Genomic DNA, 21,926 nt, shown 5'->3' with positions numbered 1-21,926 from the left:
CAATCGGGGATTCCTGAAGAACCCAGTCCTGCAGGAAAAGATCGAAGACGTTCGTTTCGTTAACGGATGAAACCTCACAAGCGCCTCCCAGAGCCCTATGGTTGAGGGCCAAATAGCCTGATTGGCTATATGATTGTCCATCTACCGGATTATATGGTAAGTTGAGCATGTCAACATGTGCGGCTGGTATGCTTAATGATCGCACTACCGCAAACTGACTTTGATACTTGAATAGTATCCAAGGGAGGTTATCTGTTCGGACCTCCCTCGTAGGGACCAACGACCTCGGCATCAGTCGAGGCGTACGAACCTCCACGCCCTCTGGTGCGGTGTCATTCTCCCCTATTCACCCCATAGCTTCGTGTCAGCCACGCCGCCTATCCCCAACCAGCCCATGAAGACTGGGAAAGCTCACCTTCCAACGCACAGTTAGTAGTATAAGTAACATGTCTCGCCATTTCCCTCTCTGCCTGCTTAGCCGTGTAAATCTTCCCATGCATAAGCACCTCATAATCTTCTTTCCCCTGTAACTTTCGTTGGCAACCTCTCGCTGCACGAACACCCATGCTGAGGTCGTACCGTTCTTCCTCACCCCCCAAGCTTTGAGCTTCTTCTTGTACTCGGATTCCCTAGTACGTCATGAGCACAGATCAGTATGCGGGCAGTAAATCCTACTTTCTGTGGAATCCATGCTTCGCAATCATATGTTTCATCACCCGGTTTAAAGGGTTCTTGCGGTAGAGAGAGGAGACTTCTTCCTTGTGTTTGCTCCATTCAGCATCTTTTGAAGACATGATGAATCTTTGTCCGGTGTACCCTGGAAAGAGATCGCGACTGTTCTGATTACTGCTGGCGGTTTGAAGGAGATTGAGGTACGAAAGGTTGGCACAGCTGGCTTCAGCCTCATGCTCAGCCCTTCGGAATGGAAGACGCTAAAGGTACTTAGTGCAGATACGTATATTGGATAGAAGCACAGCCACGGACTTGCGGCCGGGATCCTCTTCCGTCGGGATTGGCGCAGAAAATCGGGGGCTTTCCTCTTGTAAACCAGACAAAGAACCAAAGTGATTAGAAGTTCATTACTATAAAGTTTTCGTGATTTGATGTGCTGAGAATTTCAATGATTTCGTTGTAGTCGTCGGATAACAATCAAAATCCTTGGGTTTGGTGTATCGATTTCTTCTTCACGGCATGCAATTGCAGCTCCCGGAATGAATAGTTTTCGGTGCCATCTTGCATCTGCTTAAGATGTTCATCCAACGTACCCACCCTGTCCAACAAGTTCCTGATACGCAATGCTCATACTTAGACTCCAAACCTCGCTGCTTCCGTGTTCAAAATATTCGGCACTTCCTCCTCCAGGCTCTTCTCCTGTGGCTTCCACCCCAAAACCCTCCGTCCTCTCAATGCCTTGCCGCGGGAATTCCAGCCCCAGCTCGCAGCCTCAAAGCCCGCCGGCGACTTAATCGCCTCCTCAAGCGTCAGCTCTTTAACTTCCGGCTTCTCTTTCAAAAATCCCAAAGCATATGCCTGCTCCCCAATCAACTTCGCCAAATTACCCCAAACGTGCTCCCCATTCTCACAGAGGAAGTATCCCTTCTCGCCCCAGATCTCCTTGTCAGCCTTCTTACTAGGATCAAGCGTTGCATCAACAAGAGCCCCGAACAATGTGCTCAGATCATAAACGTGCACATTATTCCATCGTGCCAGACCCTTGCCAATTTGAGGGGTGTAGCCTTGTTTCAAGATAAAGCTAGCAAGCTCATAGGCCTGTCTACCACGAGAAGACACGGGTCCTCTTCCTTTTCCGTAGATCGTAGGTGGACAAACAATAACCGTCTTCACTTTGTCGGAATGCTCGGTTCCCGTCTTGAGAACGATCTCGTCGACGTTGCGGTGGAACGCATCCGCAGGAAGATTGACAAGTTCACCTACTCCCTCATCGTCGTTGAATTCTTTGTCATCATGCTCGCCATGGACTTTCTTCACTTCGGAATCGAAGTATGTCAAAATTCCGGTGCCGCCGGTGTGCAGCCAGTAGCCCGGTCTTTCGGAGGAATGGCCCTCAATCATTCCCTTGGCGATGGCATTGGCTGCGCCGACGTGGTCGGAGGCGTCGGCGGTGTCTATTCCGTCAGCTTCTAGAGTCTTTGATACAAACACAATAAAAAAAGATAAGGTAATGGAAAGGAAAAGGGACACTGTGCATACGAAGAACAATATCCGCCCAAGCGGCTTCTTTTACAAGAATCTCCGAATCATCTAGACTGCCAATAACAGTGCGGATATTAGGATATGCCTCGCGAACTCGGCTCGCTTTCTCCTCTGTGCGGATCAAGGCGGCATATTCGAAATTGGGGTGGTGCTGCGAGAGGTAATACAAGGCATCGCCGCCAATGTAGCCGGTCACACCGGTGATGAAAAGCTTGGTAGGCATATCGATGACCCTTGGGAAGTACTATTCAGGGGCTGGGTGGTGCTGGCTAACGCACAAAGACCCTGGTGAAGGTGATGTTTAAATGCTTAATTGGTTCGGTGTGGGGCAATCCATTAGTTAGTACATGACTTCATAACTTACAAATCATCAAATAATCATCATCAAAGCATACTTAGCCGTGTCCACTCATAATAGCCAATCACAGCACTTAATTTTGGGAATATGCGGGGTGCGAATAAGGCACCGGACGAATTCTAGTATATACCCAGGAAAGTCTCCGGGTGAGCAATAGAGTATGTCTCCGAGTTCTCTATTCAGTATTGGCAAAAGCCGTAATCGGGCTCGGTTATCCAATCGAAAGCTGCTGCTGCATCGGCATTGTCAACGAGCCCTCCTACATAATCATCTTGCGCTGTCCATGGGCCGGAATAGGTAAGAAAAATATCATCGTACAGGGCAGGCCAGGCAGCGATGCTATCGGCATTCGACTCCAGCAAAGGGCCTTCTCCGCTTGGAGTCTCTAGCCAGGGATCAGCAGCCTGCGAAGGGCCCTCTTTGCGATCAACAGTCACCCTGCCAAAGTATGGCACGACAATCTCACGACGCTCTCCTTTGTGCAATCCTCGGCTGCTTTTCACTAGGTCTTTCAGCGTGGCATGGCACTGGCCAGATAATGAACCTGGTTGATCCTCTGACCAGCTGTACAACGCGATCAGCGTCCGTTCAATTAGCCCATCATCATAGACTCTCTCGGCGGTTCTCTCCTGTACTGCACCTGCAGCATCGTTCCTCCCATAACCAAGCATATTCAAGAAGACAATCACAGCTGCTGTTAGCGCACTCGGTGCTGATTGTTTGATGCTGTTGTCCGTGCGTGCCGCAGCAGGGTCACTCTCATGCAGGAGAAGATACGCTTCTAAAAGAGTCCTTGCGCTCCTCACACAAGCCATCCGGCTATACTCCTGCTTATCGCCTTGGGCTCCTTGCAAGAATAATGGCATGTATAGCTGTGCTTTCAAGCTGTAAACATGAGCCAGGCGGAAAGCCCGAGTGTGCCTGTTTTTTGCATCTCGACATCGTCTAATCTGCTCCAGATCCAGGTATCCGAATGGTAAATGCGCCGTAATCTCATCGATTTTCTCATCCACTCCCGTGACTGTGGATAATGTAGGACTTTTTTCAGACTGCAGGCAATCAATGACCCGACCAGTCAGGATTGACAGGTGTCGGTAATGAAAGTTGACTATTGACTCCTCTTCTGGTGGAGGAATATAAAGATCACAGATATTCTCGGGTACTGAATATGGCAGACCAATAAGCAGACTAACCCATCGGTCGGCCGAGAACAACTGCCAGAAAATTGTATCCAGACTCTTGGACTTCCGGTGTGTCCGATGGATTCCCGCAAGCTGCAAGAGCGTATTAGCCTTACGATATGTGGCCCACGCACGACGGGGCTGTAAGGAACTCATGAAGCAGAGCCCCAGGCCCATCAAACACTGCAAGCCATATATACTGCCAGCAAGCTCATCATTATTCAGGATCCAATGTTCTACTGAAGAAAGATATTTTGCAAAGTCACCCGTGCTGAGAGCAAAGCAGAGTAAGAGACTTCCAAGTAGAGCGGGATGACCGGTCTGGAAGGTCCGAATAGCGAACACCTCAAGGCTGGAATCGCCTTCGTCGCCCCAGCTTAGCCCGAACGATTCACGCCAGGAGTTCCACCATCCACTTTTAGTCTTGAAGATTCCGTTCATTTCAAGTTCTGTTGGTAATGCCGCAAGTAGGCCTTTGAGCGCTTCAGCATGTTCAGTGGGCTGGTGAGATGGGTAGGTCTTGTTGCGCTTAGATTTTTGACTTGATACTTGCTGAGATACCTCTTTCTCAGCCTCGGGAACTCGACCGATCTGTTCATCTCAGCTTGATCCTGGCCGCGGTACCGTAAGGTATCCTACCAATTCATGGTTCAAAAGCTTCATGATCGGGGCACGATCACTTTGTATTGAGTCGGCCCCACGTGATGGACCGACGACATCTCGGGCTGGGACATTACTACGAGTCGATTTCAACGATATCTCGATCCTGTTTTGTAGACCTTTCAGAGCCACCAGGACGTCACTGAACTGGCTCGAGCCACGAATGGTCTCCCCGTCGGGTGTGGCTTGCGGCACGGACTGGGTATTTTGATGTCGCGACTTCACTCGGCGACGTTGACTAGATCTATCATTGATCCTAGAGTTCAGATCCAGTGATACACCTTGTGGAACACATGTAGACCCTCGCCTGTCACAATTGGAGCACACGTCGGATTCCTCCGACGGAAAGATGCAGCGGACTTTCCGACGACGACCTACAGGCGGCCGTGGTCAATGTCAGGGGCTCGGAGACCCGCGGAGAAAGATTTAACACTCACATGCAGTACAGCTGCGTGTACCCTTTCTCATTTTTCGGTTCTGGATCATCAGGGACGGTCTGGTTGACTGGTTGGACTGGTTGGACCGGTCCACTTTGTTCGGACGAAAATGAGGTGGGAGTGAAGTTCGGACGGATTGGGGGTGGAGAAAGCGTGGCGAGGATGTCATTCGTCCGAGCCTCTCAGTCCCGAACCATGGAGTCTCTCAACTATCAATGCATGCATATTCTAGAGTGTCCCTACAGTGCAGGTAGTGCTTATTGGTCACTATTATTCTGTTTTCCATATAAATTAGACCACTCTCCGTCAGGGGTCTAATCTGCTGCTAGTAAATCTCGGTTCGTTCTATGAACGCCCAACCCAACCACGCTGTCTCACCCTCGAAACTACCCAAAGCCTAGTCATGTCTGCGACTATGCCTACAAAGCAAGTCCAGGTCATTTCACGACATCCGCTGCAATGTGCAAGTGAAACAGCTGTTTCCGTACTGGAGTCACCATTTGAACTAGGACCCCTAGATCATATGGTCTTACCATTCGTGCCTGTGGATGCTGTCTTTGTTTACAGGAAGCCCATATCAGATGCGAACGCAGACGATAATGCTCTGATCGAAGTTGGCCGTCTCCTCAGAGCTCTTGCTCTTGTGTTGGATTACTACCCACATCTAACAGGCCGTCTGCACTTCGACCCTAGGAGCCATCGCCCCAAGATTGTCAGTCTTGGTTTGGGAGCAGAGCTGCTTGAAGCGCGATGTAGCCTACGACTAGATGACATCAAGAGCAAATCCAACCGCCTTCTCCTCACTGACTTGCCGGATTCTGGAAATGCTCTACTGCCGCCCTTCGACTCGACGATAGAGGGTGTATGTCGAGATCCGATCTTGGCCATACAACATACTCGCTTCGCCTGTGGGAGTGTCGCCCTCGGTATCCGTATACATCATATTGCCTGTGATGCCTGTGGATTCTTTCAATTTGCACGCGACTTGGCACAGCTTTATCGTGCTCTTGGGCCTTCCGGACGAGGTGAAAATGTTGCAGGGACACCTATCCTTTCTCCGCCACCAGAGATCCGCTCCTATCTGCGAGATCCGGGTTCCATGACATCGGAAGAGCGCGAATCTGCACTCCAATCAAACCAATCAGCATACTACTTAGTTGATGATCCCGGCACAAGCTCCGATACTGAGCCCTCCACTGTAGCAAACAAACCAGCACCACCTCCAGTCCTCGGCCGGGTTCTACGATTCTCCAGTCAGAAGCTCCAAGAACTCAAAGCGCGAGCAACAGACCCCAATGGACAGGACTGGATATCAACAAATGACGCCCTAGTCGCCTACCTATACCAACTCACCTATCGTGCCCGACTCCAGCATCTAATCGCACAAGGAGTACCCGAAACCACCGCATTCAACCAACTCTCCACCGGTATCTTCTCTTCCATCGACATGCGCGGTCCAACCCGTCTCAACCTCCCACCCAGATACTTCCCCAACTGCGTATACGGCGCATACATGTACCTCGAGCCCCAGACACTGGCCCACGGGCCCCTTTGGAGAGTCGCAAAAGCCTTCCACGACATGTCACATGGCGTAATACCAGAGCAAATGAAACAAAACACACAATGGCTTGCAATCCAGCCAGACAAGAGCCGAATTAGAATGAACTTCGACTTCAACGGCAGCTTTACCACCTCGCAGTGGTCCAAATTTGACATGTACGTGGGGACCGACTTCGATGTGGATCAGCATGGCAATGCAATCCCGCCGGTTGTTGTTTCTCGGCCGTTCACGGATATCTCTCGGGTGGATGGTCTGGCTATGGTCATGGCTTCTGAGGTGCAGGTTTACCGTTTCATGAACACTAGCCCATCGAGTAAGGGTCAATGTGCTGTTTATGTGAACTATACGTTGAGTGAGCCGGTATGGGCTTATTTGGATCAGGATGTGGAGTTTGAGGAGTTATGTTGTTCCTAAGTTGGGACTTGTGTATGCCGTATTGCATCTTAACAACTGCTTGAATATACTCATCAATCTAGCGGATAGGTAGAATATCATATAGCTTGGACCTGTCACGTCTTGGTCAGCACCGACGTTGGGGAGAGAAGAAGGTCGCAAGAGAGGAGAACGAGCCGCGACCTTGTCGACAACGAGGAATTCGCCAAGGTAGTGAAGCTCGAAGTGACTATCTATGCCAATTGAATCAGCCGCAACATACCGATATCGGACACGATGGAGTTCCGTCAATGGTGCCAACCCTTCAAGCAATTCTTTATTGCGGTTACAATCACCGTTCCTGCAGTAGCACTGGAACATATAACATTAATTAGCATGCTCTTACATCAATTAGCATCATTGGTCTAGTGGTAGAATTCATCGTTGCCATCGATGAGGCCCGTGTTCGATTCACGGATGATGCACTCTCTTTTTTCTTTTTCATTCTTTTATCCCCATCTCACTACCCGTTCCTTAGTATCGTGAGTAACATTCCAATTGCTCATCTGGTTCTACTTTTGATTTTTTGATAGACCCCAGTGCTACTCAAAATGCCGTAGCTTCATGTGGCATCTCAAAATCTGTTTGAATTTCTCGACCTCCCGGCCACTTGACTGAGCCGACAGGAGAATTTTCGGCTATCCTATGGATAATACTAGACAAGATAGAATGTGCTATTTACAGAACCTAGTATGCACCCTTCCGCTTCTTGTACTTGGGTTGATCAACCGACTCAACTTCTCCAAGAGCAGTCAACACCGGAGTGGTGTAGCTCAACTCCAAGCTTTCCAACTTGCCTCCGGCGGAGTCGAGAGCCCACAAGGTCACCGCCAACCAGTTCGTTCCACGGTAGTTCAGAATTCCCTCAGGAACAGGGAAGCTGGTTTGAGGTCCGATGTTGCTGATGTATTTAGCATACTGGTATCCGTTAACGTAGACTTGCACGCGGTACGGGGATGGCGTAGTGCTGTTGCCGATGTTGAGGAACAGCGGCACGTCCCATCCCTTGGGAAGGTCAAGGTCAAACTTGGCGCTGTAGAAACCAATTCCTGCCTCGGAAAGTCCCTCAAGAGGGCTGGAAGACTTCCAGTTCTGACTCGGGGGCTCCGGCTGGTGGAAGCCTTGGCGCTCAGCGTAGAGACCGCCCTCGTTCAGGGGACCGCGAACCTTGTCTTCGTAGTCTTCACCGCCGAGGTTTCCGGTCAGCTTCCAGCTGATGGCACTGCCCGGACGCCCAGCAAGCAGGAAGTTCAGGATACCACGCGGGGTCTTCATCTCATCCTCACCAACGGTCCAGTTCTCCTCGAGGCCCATGTTGTCGATCACGACGGTGATCACATACGACTTGCCTGCCTGGAGTTGAGGCAATTTGTAGGTGGCGTTGTAGTCGGAGTTCACGTAGAGACCGGTCCAAGACCCGAGGTAGGTTCCGTTCAGCCAGACAGAGCTTCCGAACGCTGATCCACCCTGTGTATCGATCGAAAAGGTGCTTTCGTTGCCTGTGGCGGTAAAGTGTCCGCGGTAGAGCAAGTAACCGGTGTGGAACCCGTAATCGGATGAGTACAGAGAGGTAGGAGTCGTCAGAGAACGAAGCGTATTCTTGGTCTCTTTGAGATCCGCGGCAGGCCAGAGAGAATCATCGTAGGATGACTGGATCTCAGGAAGGGTGTCGACATACTTCCAGTCCAAGTCCTTCAGGCTGGGAAGAGAGATATCAGGGGCATTGTATTCGACAGTGGCTGACCAGATCCCGTTCTTGTCGACGGTGTGCGACGTCTTATCTCCATTGATGAATAGATTCTTAGCCGTAGACGGGACACCGATGACTTCAACGGAAGTGGTTGCGTTAAAGTCTGCGGTGAGGTAAAGTCCGCTGCCCTTCAGGTACGCAGTCCGAACAAGGTAGCCCGCTTTGACGATGATGGATGAGGCGACCGCCTCCGGGGTGCTGAACCCTGGTGAAGTGCCATCTGTCGCAAGTTGAGGTACCCAGTAGTTATAGGCAGAGTTCCTGTCTTTTACGAGTTAGCTTAGCGTAACAAAACTAGGTCGGAGTGAGCATACCAAGGAGAAGAACCTTCAGGTCGCCAACTTGGATGATGCGGCGAGTGGTCGACACATCCCAGCCTACAACAACAGACGAGGTCTGCTTTGACGAAATACCAGACTCGGATCCTTCGATAACCGTGACGTTCGATTTGGACGAAATGGCAAGTTCGTGGTGCTCACCTGCACCTCCGTAAAGCACGAGAACCTTTCCGTCGGCGAACTTCTTCCAGGTAAAGACCTCGGCGGTAGAGTAGATAATGTTCGTTCCAGAGACATTGTAGTCTGTCACGTGAATTTTCGAATCGCGACCATTAAGCGTGAGCGTGCCACCAAGCTGAGGAATAGTCACGGTACCAGCACTGGTAGGAAGGCGAAGCTTGTATGAGGTTGAATCCTCGCTGCTGTAGTCCGAATGTCTGACCACGAAGAAAGAGCCAGTGCTGTTTCCGAGCAGAGGCGTTACAGTCAGGTCCGTGGTATCAGCATATCCGGAAGTTGTCAGATTGCCAGGACTGGCCGTCAAATAACCCGGAGACACTTTGGCGAAGTTGCCAAGAAGCTTAAGTTCACTGTACTTCTCGCGGGTGATGTTGCGGGACTCAGTCACAGCCGAACCATAGTCGTAGGAGGTGTATCCGTTAGGATAACCGAGGTTGCCCCAGTTAGTTCCACCAAAGATCTACCCAAATTAGCCATATACTAGCCTAGGTTTCGAGCACACGTACCATGTACAAGTTCATAATGGCAATTTGGAAGCTGAAGTCGTTCTTATAGAACACTCTCTCGAACTCATTGTTCAGGAGTTCAGAGCACGCAGCGAAACCGGGTCCTCCCCAAGGGTCGTACGAACCACCTTGGAACTGCGAGGTGTTAAACTCGAAATGCTATTCAAGGTACGTATACTGACCTCAACTATCGCATATGGCGTTGTCGGGCTTTGCTCAAGATGAAGGGTACGGAAGTTGGTAGGCAGGTCACCCGAGGGCCATACCGTAGGGTTCGCCTGGACAAATTAGCGACGAGCACATTGAGATGCAAGATAAACATACACAGTCGAATCCAAGCCTATAGTTGTCAGCCGGTGTTTTCGATCAAGAACATGCTAAACTCACGGATAGCTATCATGGCCGTAAATGTCAACTGCCCCCTTACCAGTTCCAGGAGCGTTGTTCCCCGAAGCCGAAGCATCGTTGTTGATCAACGGGATCACGACACCGGCATTACGAGCCTGGTCTTCAACGTACTGCATGTACACCGGATCGGGAAACTCGACACCGCAGCAGCCACTAGTGTACTCATTCTCGGGCTGATACAGGATAATCGGACCGCCATTGGTAATCTGATACTTGGCAATGGTTGCAGCGATGTGAGAAACGTAGCTATGAAAAAATTCAGCACACGCCATAGGTCTCTGGGGCGAGTTTTGCCATACTTATCAGTAGCTTCCAAGTAGGCCTTGTCGCTTGTGCGGAGGGTGCCATTAACCCTCTGCAACCACCCCGGGAATCCGCCACCGGAACTCTCTGCGTTGATGTACGGGCCCGGACGAGCGAGCAGATAGATACCTGCTTCCGAGGCCGCGTCGAAGAACGGCTCCAGATCAAAAATGCCATCTGCCCTGTATTGCCCGGGTTTTCCTTCAACGAGAGCCCAGTCGACATAGAAGGATACGCAGTTGAATCCTAGCGCCTTGACCTTTTGGAAGATGTCAAGCTGGAGCTCTTTTACTGGTAGTCTAGAGCGATCAAGAAACCCCCGAGTCAACACAAGTACAGAGAGAAGGAAGGGCAGTATTACCGGAATGGGTGGAACTCGCCACTGAAGATCATGATTCTTTCGCCATTGATAAAGAGGGATTTATCATCCCAAGTGACCTAGTAGACACCATGTCAGTTGCCAGAAGTGCTGCCATCCAAAGAAGTGCATACGTATTTCTGCAACAGTTCCCGCTTGGCCGGGTCAGAATGCTCCGTGAGAGTAAAGCCATTGATCCGATGCTTAATGGACGCCCCAGCAGCATGTGCAGCCAGCAAGGCAATAGCACAAGCGGAGGAAAGCTTCATGATGCAGCACACCCGGGGCGTAAGTAAACGCCAATGGGTCGAAGGGCACGGAGGGTGTCAAATTCCGCGAGAGCTCGGGGAAGCATCATGCCAGCAGGCTCCGGGGGAATGAGGCACTTTATTGCCTCATTCCACCCCCTCAATGTCCGTCCCGACGCTGAATAATGTACGGAGCTGTGAACATACTAGCCGAGCCACAAGTCGGATCTTAGCAACACCGACATCATCGTAGGAGGGGAAGTGGGACCTGTCGAGTCAATTGGTGGTCTCGAGTGTCTGGCATGGGGTTAGTTGGGCATAGCGTAGCGGGCAGGGTCCGAACAGGGCCACGATGCTCAAGCAAGCTCGCAAGAAGCAGTGAGATTGTTAAGGTGAAGCAGGCAACTGGAATGACGATCCTCCACAGGGACGACGCCTCATCCGGTTAGTCTGGCCCGGTTTCTCCGCATTGGCTCTCCCGCGCCGGTTAATTGCTTCTCTACTCTCCCGCTCCCCTCTTCTCGTCTGCAACTTGCTCATCTATCCCTCCCCATATCTGCTGGTCTTTCAGGGAACAGTGACTATCTCATGCAGGAACGTTTAAAGATATGCTCCCTCTCTCCTGACGATCAAATGTCGGTTGGCTTTCTCTTAGATGAGCGTTCTCTTGTCATGGTGCCCACCCACTGCGGGAGGACCCTGGAGCCGAAGCCCAATCAGCCTAAGCTTCCGGATGGCTGACCTGCGGGGTGCCACCGGAGAAATCTTGGTTTCTTGTCCGTGGTGGATATTGCGATCACTGACCTGTCTGGAAGTCTAGTCAGTCATCCTCCAAACTATATGACGAAATCCTTCGCCGCTCGCCAACCGAAATCATGCCACCAGATATGACTGGAGGAACAACTTTTGTATACATCTGTGTCCGAGGACGTGCGCACCCCAAAGGTAAAGTAGCAAGACATGCAACTTCAAGCAAACAACACAGTTCAGCTGTCCGAGCTTGATTAAATTAGCCGACGGGTCCAGGCCAACTAGCGATACATGCTCTGACGTGTCTGCCTTAAGTATCTCCGACCATTGTCCGAAGTCTATTTATTCGAGTGAAATTGTTCAGTCTATCGAATGGGTTTCATCTTTGAGCACTAAATGCTCATCCATGTAGGATTCCGGATAGTTGGCTTACTTCCCGGACATACCGATCTCAAGGACTCTGAGCCCCACAGACAATGAATTACCATAGCAGCCATCAGATAAGAGCTGGATCGTGGCTTAACTAAGCTACGGCAGGCATGTTTTCACCAAGTGAGAATCTCAAAGCACCTCGCTCTCCTAGTAGGCGTGAATCTCAATCCGATGCCATATTACGGTCTGTCAAGCAGCAAACGACTGCAAGGTCATTTTACATACAATCACGGTGCCGTGACCCCGAGATGTCTTCGACCAGGATATTCTATAGTTACATCCAAGCACCAAGCGAGAGTCTCTAAGATGCATGAGTCTGCTCGCATTGACATTGTAGTATCCAGCCAGAGCTTGACATGTCAAACGCGGGAAGAGCAAGCGCAATAAACGAACGAGATCACTAAATCACTTTAATATGCAATACACATCAACATATCATCCAGGATTATCAGGATCCCACTATCTGGTCTGACCTATTGTGTGAGAAGAGCCTATTCTATAAAGGCAAACGCTCATTTCACTGTCAATTGTCCTTAATACGCAAGTAGCTGTCTGTGCGACGATACTTTCGGCTGGAGGAAGTAGGCTTTGAGCTTCTGAACAATGCTTCATCGTGAGAAGACCAGAAGGCATTTAGGAAGCTGGATATTTAGACAATCACACCCCTACTCTGTTCCCACCCATGACACAGGATTTACGATTTCGACAATAAGCAGCCCTGGACGTGAGCCCGTCCTCTGCTGCTCTCAAGTCTGACACCGTTGCCTCATCGCATAAACTAGACACAAAACTTCCCTGCATAAGTATGTTGCGGGCATATGATGCAGCCAACATATGTGCTACCCAAGGTACTCAGACGCGAGATGCTTGACAGGCATAATTCTCACAGCCCACTACTACAAGCCGTTGATCACGTCAGCTCCACTTTCAGAAACCTTAGAGCAGAGCTGACCGATAAGCTTAAATCGAAATCTTGATCTTCTTTCAAGATCGGGTACCTTGGTCGCATGGTTCTTTGTGACCAGATATTATGCTGAAAAGCGACAGGTAAACCAGGCATTAGATGCAGAAGAAAACCTACAGAGCGGACGCCCGCACTACCTTGCATGAGCACACAACACAATCCTGAACTGACTAATACAGCAATATGCCTCGGCTCGCCAGCCATTACCCCGAGGCATCAAGCAAATGAGCAACAGACCACTCATACGGCTAAACTTCGGGTACACCGAAGACCGACCGACACTATGCATGCAGCTTACCGGCCATGGCCCACTGCAGCTTCCAGACCACCAAAAACCGTAGTGGCGAAGCATGCCCTCATTCAAGAATCCAATTAGGAGGAACAGACTGATGCTAAGACGCTAACCCGCATCACGGAGGTGACTATACCCCGCACTTCCGCTGTAAAACAAATGGCTAATATTGTCTCTCTATAAGGCAATTGGACAGAAGATGAGGGGCTTGATAATACCAAATCCCTAGACTCGAGCCAACGGGCTTTGTAAAAAGCAAAGTTGGATCATATGATGGTCACTGCGGAAGACTAATTCTTAGTGTGCAGTGCATTATTAGCATACTATACCTCAGGAAGGGGAATCATGAAGGATGGCTAGAGTTTATTCTTCTGGCCTGTTACACATATGCGCGTTTAGAGTTCTCTCCTAGATGACACCCCTTTCTACTATACTTGAACATCTCCAACCCTCTTAGGACAACAAGTAACGACACCCTATGAATGGAGGGCGAGAAGGTTCAAGCAAACACAGAATAACCAATAAGATGATTCACTATAGGAGGGGAACTGCAATAGTCGATCTATATGGCATGCTACTATGATGCAGATCTGCAAGGGTCAAGATGAAGAGCACATAACTTAGTCTAGTTAGTCATGAACAGGCTGGCGGGGTTGTGTAACACAGTAAATGACGGAAACAGCAATTGAATGATCACACTCTCTCTCTGTCCTCAAGACTGCTCTTATCATATACCAGAGATCAATTTGACGAATGGAGGGTATCTAGGTCATCATCTCGCATCTCTAGTACTATAGTTACCTCGAATAACAGATCCTACCACTGCATAATCGTGCATCGGTCCACAGCCACCACTTAGCTGAAACACCTAAAAGCGTAGTACTACGCAGCTAGATTTAGATGCAGCAGCAAGTATCCCAGTACGTAGGAAACATAGTTTCGGCGTATAAAAGATGAACAAGGAATGAACCATTCATCACGTGTAGCGTGCGGGGAGAGAAAAGGGGGTTTGCTGGGACAAGAGAAAAAGAGGAGCTGTGAAGTAAGTAGTTACAAAGAGAATCCATTTTAAAGCCAAGGTAGCCCCTCCTCCCCATCTATCTCTCTACTTTTTTTCTTCTCCTGAATAAAGGCGTCACCCCTTACGTCTACCACTTGTTCTTTTGTCTCACATCTGTACAACAACATCCCACGCAACCTACCCACCTGGCATATACCCTTTCAATCAGAAGATTCTGAAATATACCCTCAACGAAATAAACACAATGACCATCACCGAACCCACCACCTCCCTCCCCACGCACCAACGCGCCGCTATCCGACAAGGCACCGGCCCGACTTCCACAACCACCATCTCAACCATTCCCGTCGAGAGACCCGGCCCAGGCCAAATCCTCGTGAAAATCACCTGGACGGGTCTCTGCGGCTCCGACAAGGGCCTCCTGCACGATGAATGGGCCGGTTTCGGGGTAAGTATGAGGCCCGAGGCCAAGGGGATCGCCGGCCACGAGGGGGTCGGTAGAGTAGTTGCCGTAGGCGAGGGGATGGAGAAGCGATGGAAGATCGGTGACCGAGCGGGGATTAAGTGGATCGCGAGTGTGTGTGGGGAGTGTGAGTTCTGTTTGACGGGGACGGATGAAGTGAATTGCATCAATCAGAAGAATAGTGGGTTTACGATGCCGGGGACGTTTCAGGAATATTGTCTCGCCGATGGACGGTATGCGTCTAGGATTCCGGATGGGGTGAGTGATGAAGAGGCTGGACCGATGATGTGTGGGGGGTTGACGGTTTATGTGGCTTGTAAGAGGTTAGTAATTTCTCCTCTTGCTCTTGAGTGAGGGCTTGGTCTGATGAATGATGGTTCAGGTCGAATGTCAAGGCTGGACAGTGGATTGTCCTCCCTGGTGCTGGGGGTGGGCTTGGTCACTTGGCTATTCAGTTTGCGCGGGCCATGGGCATGAGGATCATTGCTATTGATAGTGGCGAGGAGAAGCGCGAGCTGTGCCAGCGGCTTGGGGCAGAGGTGTTCGTCGATTTCCAGCAGACGCCCGATGTGGCGGCAGAGGTCATGAAGGTCACCAAGTATGGTGCCCATGGCATTATTGTGACAGCGGCCACCAAGGCTGTCTATGCGGCGGCACCGGGGTATCTTCGGCCAAATGGCACGATGGTGGCTATTGGGTTGCCCAATGATCCTACGATCTTGGCAGGTGCACCGCCGCTGATGATAGCACTCAAGAAACTGAACATCGTGGGATCCATAACTGGTACTTTGCAAGACACCCAGGAGGCGCTGGAGTTTACTGCAAGAGGCATTGTTCATGTGAGTATTGTTGTAAACCTGGTATGAAGTGGATTGTGCTGACGGGTAATAGCCTGTTCTAACCAAGGGCAAATTGGAGGACTTGGACTCATGGGTCGATAAGATGGCCAAGGGCCAGCTGGCTGGTCGTACTGTCCTTCAAGTGAGCAGTGACAACTGAGTCCAGCATCAAGATATCAGTTGCCTGGAACACTTGATCCACGAATTTTTTGATTGGTTTGTGTACTGCAGAACAAAGCAAGAAACCTGGTCATTCCTGTTTCATGTGAGCTCTCGAACTTAGGGTCCATTGCTCCCTAAAAATATCAAAGAAACTGTATATGCCAAAATAATATTCCAAAACAGCCAATGCTTTTCATTCAGATAACTGCCGTATATGCAAACAAACACCTAAAATTATACAGTCGTGTTAAAGCGGTCCTCCTCGTCACCAGCCTTCGAATACGTCTCGCGCGTGTCCATCTGTTCCTGCTCATCCTCGCCCAGCTGCAGGTTCTCACGCTTGATCACCTCTTCCTCCGTCTCGACTGGAGCCGTAGCTGGAGTCTCCTCTCCGTTGACAGCCTCAGTGGCAGGAGTAGCCGGAGTCGACGACTGGGCAGCACGCTTTTGTGTTGTGTTCACCAGGGGAGTGTCATCGTTGAACAAACGCTGAAGCATGGCGCGACGGTCCTCCTTGGGAAGCATGAGGTTGACGGAGTGCAGGGACCGCCAAAGAGGCAGGGTCATCCGCTCACTAATATTTCGTTAGCTTGTCTGCAGCAACTTATGATAGTCTGGAAGATGTCACTTACTGGAAAGTCTCGTCGGCATCCGGCTTGATGTGCAGGATACTGCAGCCCATGGGGATGTCTCTGACTCGCTCGCCGATCTCTCCAAGCTCCGTCCAGCTATCACCGTCAACCTTGGGGAACATCTCCACGAGAAGTCTGTGCAGAGTCTCCTTCTTGGTCAAGGTGACGGCTCTAGCAGGGCCCAACCAGGGGTTTAGAATCCTCAGTCCGTCAGTCTGGATGCGCCAGCGGCAGACCTCAGGACGCTGCACATCTTGGCGCACGAACATCTTGACACCGCAGTGCACAAACTTCATGCCTTGCTTCTCATTCGCGGTCAAGATGTCGCGGGCCAGAGAGCTGGTGTAGTAGATGGTGCGAGCTGGGATTGCCTCCGCGTTGCGCACCATGAAGCGATCCCGAGGGAAACGCTCAGAGATCTCGTAGAACTTGTAGATCGGGTCGAGCTCTTCCTGGTAGGGATCCAGATACTTGAAGGGCTCCTCAATAGGCTGGCCGTTCTTGCGCTTCTGAGGGGCAGCTTGCGGCTGGGCCTCCGCGGGAGCGGGCTTCGCGGACTCAGCAGGAGCAGGAGTCGCGTCAGAGGTCTCGACAGTATCGGACTCGACCACGGGCGCAGGGGCATGAACAGGACGGTCACCCAAGACAACTTCGGAGCCGTCCTCGAGTTTCGTCCTCTTCGCCGGAAGCTCGTCTTCCAGGCTGTCTGCATCCCTCTTGGCGGGGGAGATCTGGTCAGTAGCAGAATAGGGGATCTGGTGGGTAGCCTGAGCAACGGATGCGTTCTTTTCGGCTTCCTTCTCAGCCTCCTGGTCAGGAGCAACCAAGTCGTCCAGCGCGCTGATCTTTTCCAGAGGCTGGCCGTCTCCATTCTTCTGCTTGAAGTCGAGCTCTTCCGTCAGGGCAGCAATGGAAGCCTTGGGAATGACCTTGGAGGAATCCTCAGGCTTGGCACGGATTTCAGACACCTTCTCCAAAACGGTAATGAAGAAACCGCCAGTGTCTTGCATGTGGGGGTAGATACGGATACACCTGTCGAGGGGCAGATCCTCCGTAGGGGGGAACATGCCCTCAGCAACCCGGCCAAGGCCACTGATACCCTCGCGCTCCTTGCGCTCTTCGACCTCCTTCCAGCTGTTGTACATGCGACCCTCACGGTCCATGACCTTCCATGTCTTCAAGCCAGAGGCTCTCTTCAGTCCTGGAAGCTCATTCCTGCAGTCGAGAATGCGGACATTGGCCGAGCCGCAGCGCTCCAAAGCGCTAGCAATGACAGCTTCGTTCTCGATGGGGTTCATACTGCAAGTGGAGTAGACCACACGGCCACCGACCTTCAACATCTGCAGAGCGCGGACAAGGATCCGGACCTGAGTGGCGTACAATCCCAGAGCGTTGTTGTAGTTCCAGTCCTTCCAGACACCCCAGTTCTTTCTCGCCGTTCCGTCACCGGTGCAAGGCACATCAGCCAGGATGCGGTCAAACTTGAGGTATTTGTTCTTGACGGGCTTTCCTTCGGGAGCGGGCTCCGGAGGCAACTTGATCGAGGGGAACATCGTGGCGTCGTGGTTCGTCACGATCAAGTTGGGCGAGCTCAGTCGCTTCATCTGGTGGATCAACATGTGGGCGCGCTTGTAGTCGGCATCGTTGGCGATGAGCAAGCCGGTGGTTCGGCCATCGTCACCCAGACCTTCCGGTCCCATAGGTTCGGCGGAAGCGGTACCCTCAGCCACCTTCGCGGTCACTTGTTGCATAGATTCCTCCTCGCCGGCGTGGATCATCTCCATGAGCTGTGCGGACTTGCTACCAGGGGCAGCACACATATCCAGAACGGTCATGCCAGGCTTGACGTCAAGCAGAAGAGGGGGGATCATGCTGACTACCTCCTGTCTGCTGATGTTGCCGACCTCGGTCTCGGCGACGAGGAATTTCTGGAACGAAGCGAAGGGGGCGAAGCGCCGAACGACCTGCTTGGGGGTGGTCATGGACCAGGCGAGTTGGTCGGGGTACCAGGGAACGGGACGGGGAGGCTCGACATCTTTGCCCTCGTATTTGATCGAAGTAATTTCGGGGATGTAAAAGTTCTTGAGCTTTTCCTGGACGGCTAGCGCATGGCTTGAAGCGAATGTCAGTTGCATTGACTCGAACGATATCGCAGGAGCTGCTATAGTCCAGCGCAAGGGTAATTAACGTACCCACGAGACCCGGTGAAGCGGAAGCTGTTAGGAAGATCCCTCCTGATGGCCTCCCAGAAAGCCTCCCTCTCCTCCTCGGGGATAAATCCCTGCTCGTTGTAGTAGCTTTCGAACTTGGCGTTTTCCCTGGCGACTTGCTGCCAGTTTTGACGTTCGCGACCGCCGCCGCCCTGCCGAGATAATGAAGTTAGTCTCCACCCACGATGGCAATCAAATGCAAAATTGACGAGATAATTATAATCTCCCGGATATGCAGATTGTCTTACATACCTTCTTTCCACGCTTACCCATGATTATCACGATTAATTGCGATGCGAAAGAACCAGACGAGCTTCCGCAATTTCTCCGCTGCAGAAATCAATCCATCGCCAATCGCGCCTCCAATCCGCCCGCCATTATGTAAGCCCGTCCCGCCATGGAACATCCTCGGGCCGGTACACTAACCGGATATAGTTAGCCGTCATTCATTCGGATGGATTCACCAGTTGATGATCGCTCTTGCAACCAGAGACCCGACCAGACACAAGCTTGTCTTCGGGGGAATGACCAGCTGCATAGATTGGACGCCAATGTGCACAGGAAATGATGAACTCCGAATATGTACATATCTACGATCATCCTCAGATTTAGGTTATAATCACCGATCTGGACGGAATATGTAGCCGGAGCAGTGTCTGTGTAGTACCCTAGGAGCACAGCAGGATAGAACCAATTTCAAGCGCCACTTAGGCCAACCAGGCTCACTTCATTATGCTCCGAAGATCCTTGGCCTTATCAAATGCTGTCGGCCAGATAATGAGTGCAGGTAGCCCTTGCATTGATTGGCGTCAATATTTCCTATGCCAGCAAAGCAATCACCGCCTCTGATGCGGGCGTGCCTCTTAAGCGGTCATTTTCCGGAGAGCTCAAATCCGTGGGAACTCAATGTCGTCTAAATGTGCAATTCTAGCGGGGAAAGAAAATGGATACAGAGTTGTCGGTCTACTCAACATTCTCCGAGGAAACCACCGAGCAAGAAGATGATAGTATACACTACCCGGAAGGAGGTCTCCAGGCATGGCTGGTGGTCTTCGGCGCATGGTGCGCTATGGTCCCAGCATTGGGCTTAATGAACACTGCGGGGACGCTCCATATCTGGACCAGCACCCATCAGCTCAGAGACTACCCAGAGTCGAGCTATGGCTGGATTTATGGTGCATATGGATTCTTCCTTTACTTCGCAGGAGCCCAAAGTGGTGCGTACTTCAGCGTCGAGCTTTGAGTATTACCGGCTAATCATCTTATTGACTGTTATAGGGCCAATCTTGGATACATGGGGCCCAACCTACATCATTCTTCCAGGGTCCATCGGCATGGTAGTATCGTTGGTATGCTTCAGTTTTAGTAAAGGTAAGATCCCGAGAGAATAACAGCAGCATCGCAACTGACTATGTGTAGAATACTATCAGATCTTCCTGTCTTTCAGCGTTTTGGGGGGAATATCGGCTAGTGCTCTGTTTACTCCGGCTGTTGCAGCAATCGGCCATTGGTTCAACGTCCGTCGAGCATTTGTCACTGGACTGGCTTGCACAGCAGGTGGACTCGGAGGTGTGATCTTCCCTGCGATCATCTACTTCAATGCGCCAAAGATCGGATTTGGCTGGTCGATCCGGATCATTGCACTCCTGAGCCTCGTCCTCTGTGCTATCGCGTGTCTTCTGATCAGGACCCGGTTACCCCTCGGTAAAGAAACCGGAGGCAGTGCGCTAGCAGATTTCAAAGCATTGAAAGATCCCAAGTACGCCGTCACCACAGCCGCAATATTCCTTGCTGACTTTGCCGTGTTCGTACCAAACACATACCTTTCTTCATATGCAGTCCACGTGGGATTGAGCAACACAGTTTCATACTTGTTGCTTGTCTTCCTGAACATCGGACTGATCCCTGGCCGTCTGTTACCGGGTCTAGCTGCTGATCGCTTAGGGAGGTTCAACATGATGATTGTTACCTCCCTCGTATGCTCAATATTGACCCTTGCATTGTGGTACAAGTCTGGAAGTAGCTTGGGCGCAATTGTCTGTTATGCCGTACTGTTTGGCTTCTGGAGCGGAGCTGCCATGAGTCTGTCCCCGGTCTGTATCTCACAGATCTGTGCAACCGAGGACTACGGAGCGCGGACAGGCACAACGTATACCATCGCCAGTCTCGGCGTACTCACGGGGATTCCGATCGCCGGTGCAATCATCCAGCGCGATCATGGGCAGTACGGCGGGCTCATCATCTTCGCGGGTGTGCTGTATCTCGCGGCGGCAGCAGTGTTTGCCGTAGCTCGGGGGATTTGCAGGGGTTGGTCGTTGAAGACCCGGTTTTGACCAGGGTTCTTCGCTCGGAGAAGAGCTTAGCCAGTCTCAGCCAACCCGGGCCTGTCCCGTGCGTGGCTTAGCAGGGCTGTGGAAGCATCACTGCGATAAGCAGCATACCATACATGAAAACAGGTAGTGCGGAGTTCAAACAACAGCCTCTCTTGCTGTTATTTGCTTTTGTTGACAGGTGGAAGGTTCCGTATAACCGAAGCAAAATCATCCTTCTAGGTGACAGTGTGTCCAAGGAGCAGACCAGCCCGTTAGTTCCCTAACTAGTGCCTAGCATCCCTGTTGAGCTCAGCCCCGCGACTCAGCGGCCTGGTCGTTGAGCCTCCATAACAGTGTCAATAGCAGTCACAATCCGCCAAAGAATTCACTCTGGCCTGATCAGCCGCACAATCAAACTACCTAGTCCGTCGTTAGTGTTTAGACCAAAGAATGGCAGCACCAATACCTACTAGTCACCATCATCCCAGCCCAATAAGTAGAAGCCGCAGCTGAACATAATTTAACTAACAAAATTGGCCAAGCAATGCACCCTATTCCCTTGAGACAGTGGCTGAAAATGAAACCATTTCGACCCGAAAAACACAGGCTCCAGAAAAGCTTAGATTGCATTGTTAGTGTCGTGTATTGTTGCTATGTTTGTTCACATGGATAGACGGACCCTATCTATCTAGGCACACTAGGCAGAACCGACGCCCAAAAACCGCGGTCAATCAGTCAACCCGCGAGCGAGCCCTGATCGTGATCCACGCCCGTGTTTTCCCTCCCGCGATGCCCCTAAACACGATCTCGTTACCTAAATATCCACCCTTCAACCTTCATGTCTCAACCTTCAATACGAACTACCATCTCTTCTTTCGGAATTAATCACCGCGCATCCTCATATAATACTCTTGT

General features: G+C 51.1%; 7 protein-coding genes and 1 non-coding gene across 8 annotated transcripts; 4 read left to right on the top strand and 4 right to left on the bottom strand.

Moving 5' to 3' along the window:
- Positions 1-1,070: 1,070 nt before the first annotated feature.
- Positions 1,071-2,437, bottom strand: BO85DRAFT_391552 (nucleoside-diphosphate-sugar epimerase; the record flags this gene model as incomplete). The annotated part of the gene is made up of 2 exons (XM_025656814.1): positions 1,071-2,126; positions 2,212-2,437. 2 exons carry the CDS (start codon positions 2,435-2,437, stop codon positions 1,306-1,308), a joined length of 1,047 nt encoding a protein of 348 aa, XP_025518053.1. The 3' UTR covers positions 1,071-1,305.
- Positions 2,438-2,732: 295 nt separating this feature from the next.
- Positions 2,733-5,019, bottom strand: BO85DRAFT_466742 (uncharacterized protein; the record flags this gene model as incomplete). The annotated part of the gene is made up of 3 exons (XM_025662141.1): positions 2,733-4,344; positions 4,393-4,787; positions 4,851-5,019. 3 exons carry the CDS (start codon positions 5,017-5,019, stop codon positions 2,752-2,754), a joined length of 2,157 nt encoding a protein of 718 aa, XP_025518052.1. The 3' UTR covers positions 2,733-2,751.
- A 219-nt stretch (positions 5,020-5,238) lies between these two features.
- On the top strand, positions 5,239-6,960 carry BO85DRAFT_391549 (uncharacterized protein). Its single transcript, XM_025656813.1, has one exon. It carries the CDS (start codon positions 5,254-5,256, stop codon positions 6,823-6,825), a length of 1,572 nt encoding a protein of 523 aa, XP_025518051.1. The 5' UTR covers positions 5,239-5,253; the 3' UTR covers positions 6,826-6,960.
- Positions 6,961-7,197: 237 nt separating this feature from the next.
- BO85DRAFT_t89 lies at positions 7,198-7,268 on the top strand. The gene has a single exon. It is a non-coding gene; the product is annotated as a tRNA-Gly (tRNA).
- A 262-nt stretch (positions 7,269-7,530) lies between these two features.
- Positions 7,531-10,955, bottom strand: BO85DRAFT_457027 (glycoside hydrolase family 35 protein; the record flags this gene model as incomplete). The annotated part of the gene is made up of 9 exons (XM_025661485.1): positions 7,531-8,858; positions 8,908-9,571; positions 9,618-9,752; positions 9,800-9,895; positions 9,942-9,957; positions 10,005-10,271; positions 10,325-10,627; positions 10,690-10,766; positions 10,821-10,955. The coding sequence occupies 9 exons, from the start codon at positions 10,953-10,955 to the stop codon at positions 7,531-7,533; spliced, it is 3,021 nt and encodes a 1,006-aa protein (XP_025518050.1).
- A 3,475-nt stretch (positions 10,956-14,430) lies between these two features.
- BO85DRAFT_446711 (zinc-dependent alcohol dehydrogenase) lies at positions 14,431-16,059 on the top strand. The gene is made up of 3 exons (XM_025659562.1): positions 14,431-15,179; positions 15,239-15,695; positions 15,748-16,059. Exons 1-3 carry the CDS (start codon positions 14,638-14,640, stop codon positions 15,853-15,855), a joined length of 1,107 nt encoding a protein of 368 aa, XP_025518049.1. The 5' UTR covers positions 14,431-14,637; the 3' UTR covers positions 15,856-16,059.
- Positions 15,809-19,023, bottom strand: BO85DRAFT_466738 (tRNA (cytosine-C5-)-methyltransferase). Its single transcript, XM_025662140.1, has 4 exons — positions 18,952-19,023; positions 18,682-18,851; positions 16,490-18,601; positions 15,809-16,431 (listed from the first exon to the last, which is right to left on the bottom strand). Exons 1-4 carry the CDS (start codon positions 18,970-18,972, stop codon positions 16,092-16,094), a joined length of 2,643 nt encoding a protein of 880 aa, XP_025518048.1. The 5' UTR covers positions 18,973-19,023; the 3' UTR covers positions 15,809-16,091.
- Positions 19,024-19,558: 535 nt separating this feature from the next.
- Positions 19,559-21,453, top strand: BO85DRAFT_446709 (monocarboxylate transporter). Its single transcript, XM_025659561.1, has 3 exons — positions 19,559-19,916; positions 19,978-20,070; positions 20,119-21,453. The coding sequence occupies exons 1-3, from the start codon at positions 19,643-19,645 to the stop codon at positions 21,030-21,032; spliced, it is 1,281 nt and encodes a 426-aa protein (XP_025518047.1). The 5' UTR covers positions 19,559-19,642; the 3' UTR covers positions 21,033-21,453.
- The last annotated feature ends 473 nt before the right edge of the window (positions 21,454-21,926 follow it).

The sequence above is a fragment of the Aspergillus piperis genome, assembly GCF_003184755.1.
Source record: "Aspergillus piperis CBS 112811 unplaced genomic scaffold BO85scaffold_4, whole genome shotgun sequence".
Taxonomy (NCBI): Eukaryota; Fungi; Ascomycota; class Eurotiomycetes; order Eurotiales; family Aspergillaceae; genus Aspergillus; species Aspergillus piperis.
This window is presented reverse-complemented; position numbering and strand designations above follow the sequence as displayed.

Excerpts from the sequence above, each read along its gene's own strand:
- BO85DRAFT_391549 (XM_025656813.1), top strand. The coding sequence starts at position 5,254 with ATGTCTGCGACTATGCCTACAAAGCAAGTCCAGGTCATTTCACGACAT.
- BO85DRAFT_446711 (XM_025659562.1), top strand. The coding sequence starts at position 14,638 with ATGACCATCACCGAACCCACCACCTCCCTCCCCACGCACCAACGCGCC. Across the intron at positions 15,180-15,238 it reads GTTTATGTGGCTTGTAAGAG|GTCGAATGTCAAGGCTGGAC; the intron begins GTTAGTAATTTC and ends ATGATGGTTCAG. Across the intron at positions 15,696-15,747 it reads CTGCAAGAGGCATTGTTCAT|CCTGTTCTAACCAAGGGCAA; the intron begins GTGAGTATTGTT and ends GACGGGTAATAG.
- BO85DRAFT_466738 (XM_025662140.1), bottom strand. The coding sequence starts at position 18,972 with ATGGGTAAGCGTGGAAAGAAG. Across the intron at positions 18,852-18,951 it reads TGGGTAAGCGTGGAAAGAAG|GGCGGCGGCGGTCGCGAACG; the intron begins GTATGTAAGACA and ends TTATCTCGGCAG. Across the intron at positions 16,432-16,489 it reads GATGCCGACGAGACTTTCCA|TGAGCGGATGACCCTGCCTC; the intron begins GTAAGTGACATC and ends ACGAAATATTAG.
- BO85DRAFT_446709 (XM_025659561.1), top strand. The coding sequence starts at position 19,643 with ATGGATACAGAGTTGTCGGTCTACTCAACATTCTCCGAGGAAACCACC. Across the intron at positions 19,917-19,977 it reads CTTCGCAGGAGCCCAAAGTG|GGCCAATCTTGGATACATGG; the intron begins GTGCGTACTTCA and ends TGACTGTTATAG. Across the intron at positions 20,071-20,118 it reads ATGCTTCAGTTTTAGTAAAG|AATACTATCAGATCTTCCTG; the intron begins GTAAGATCCCGA and ends GACTATGTGTAG.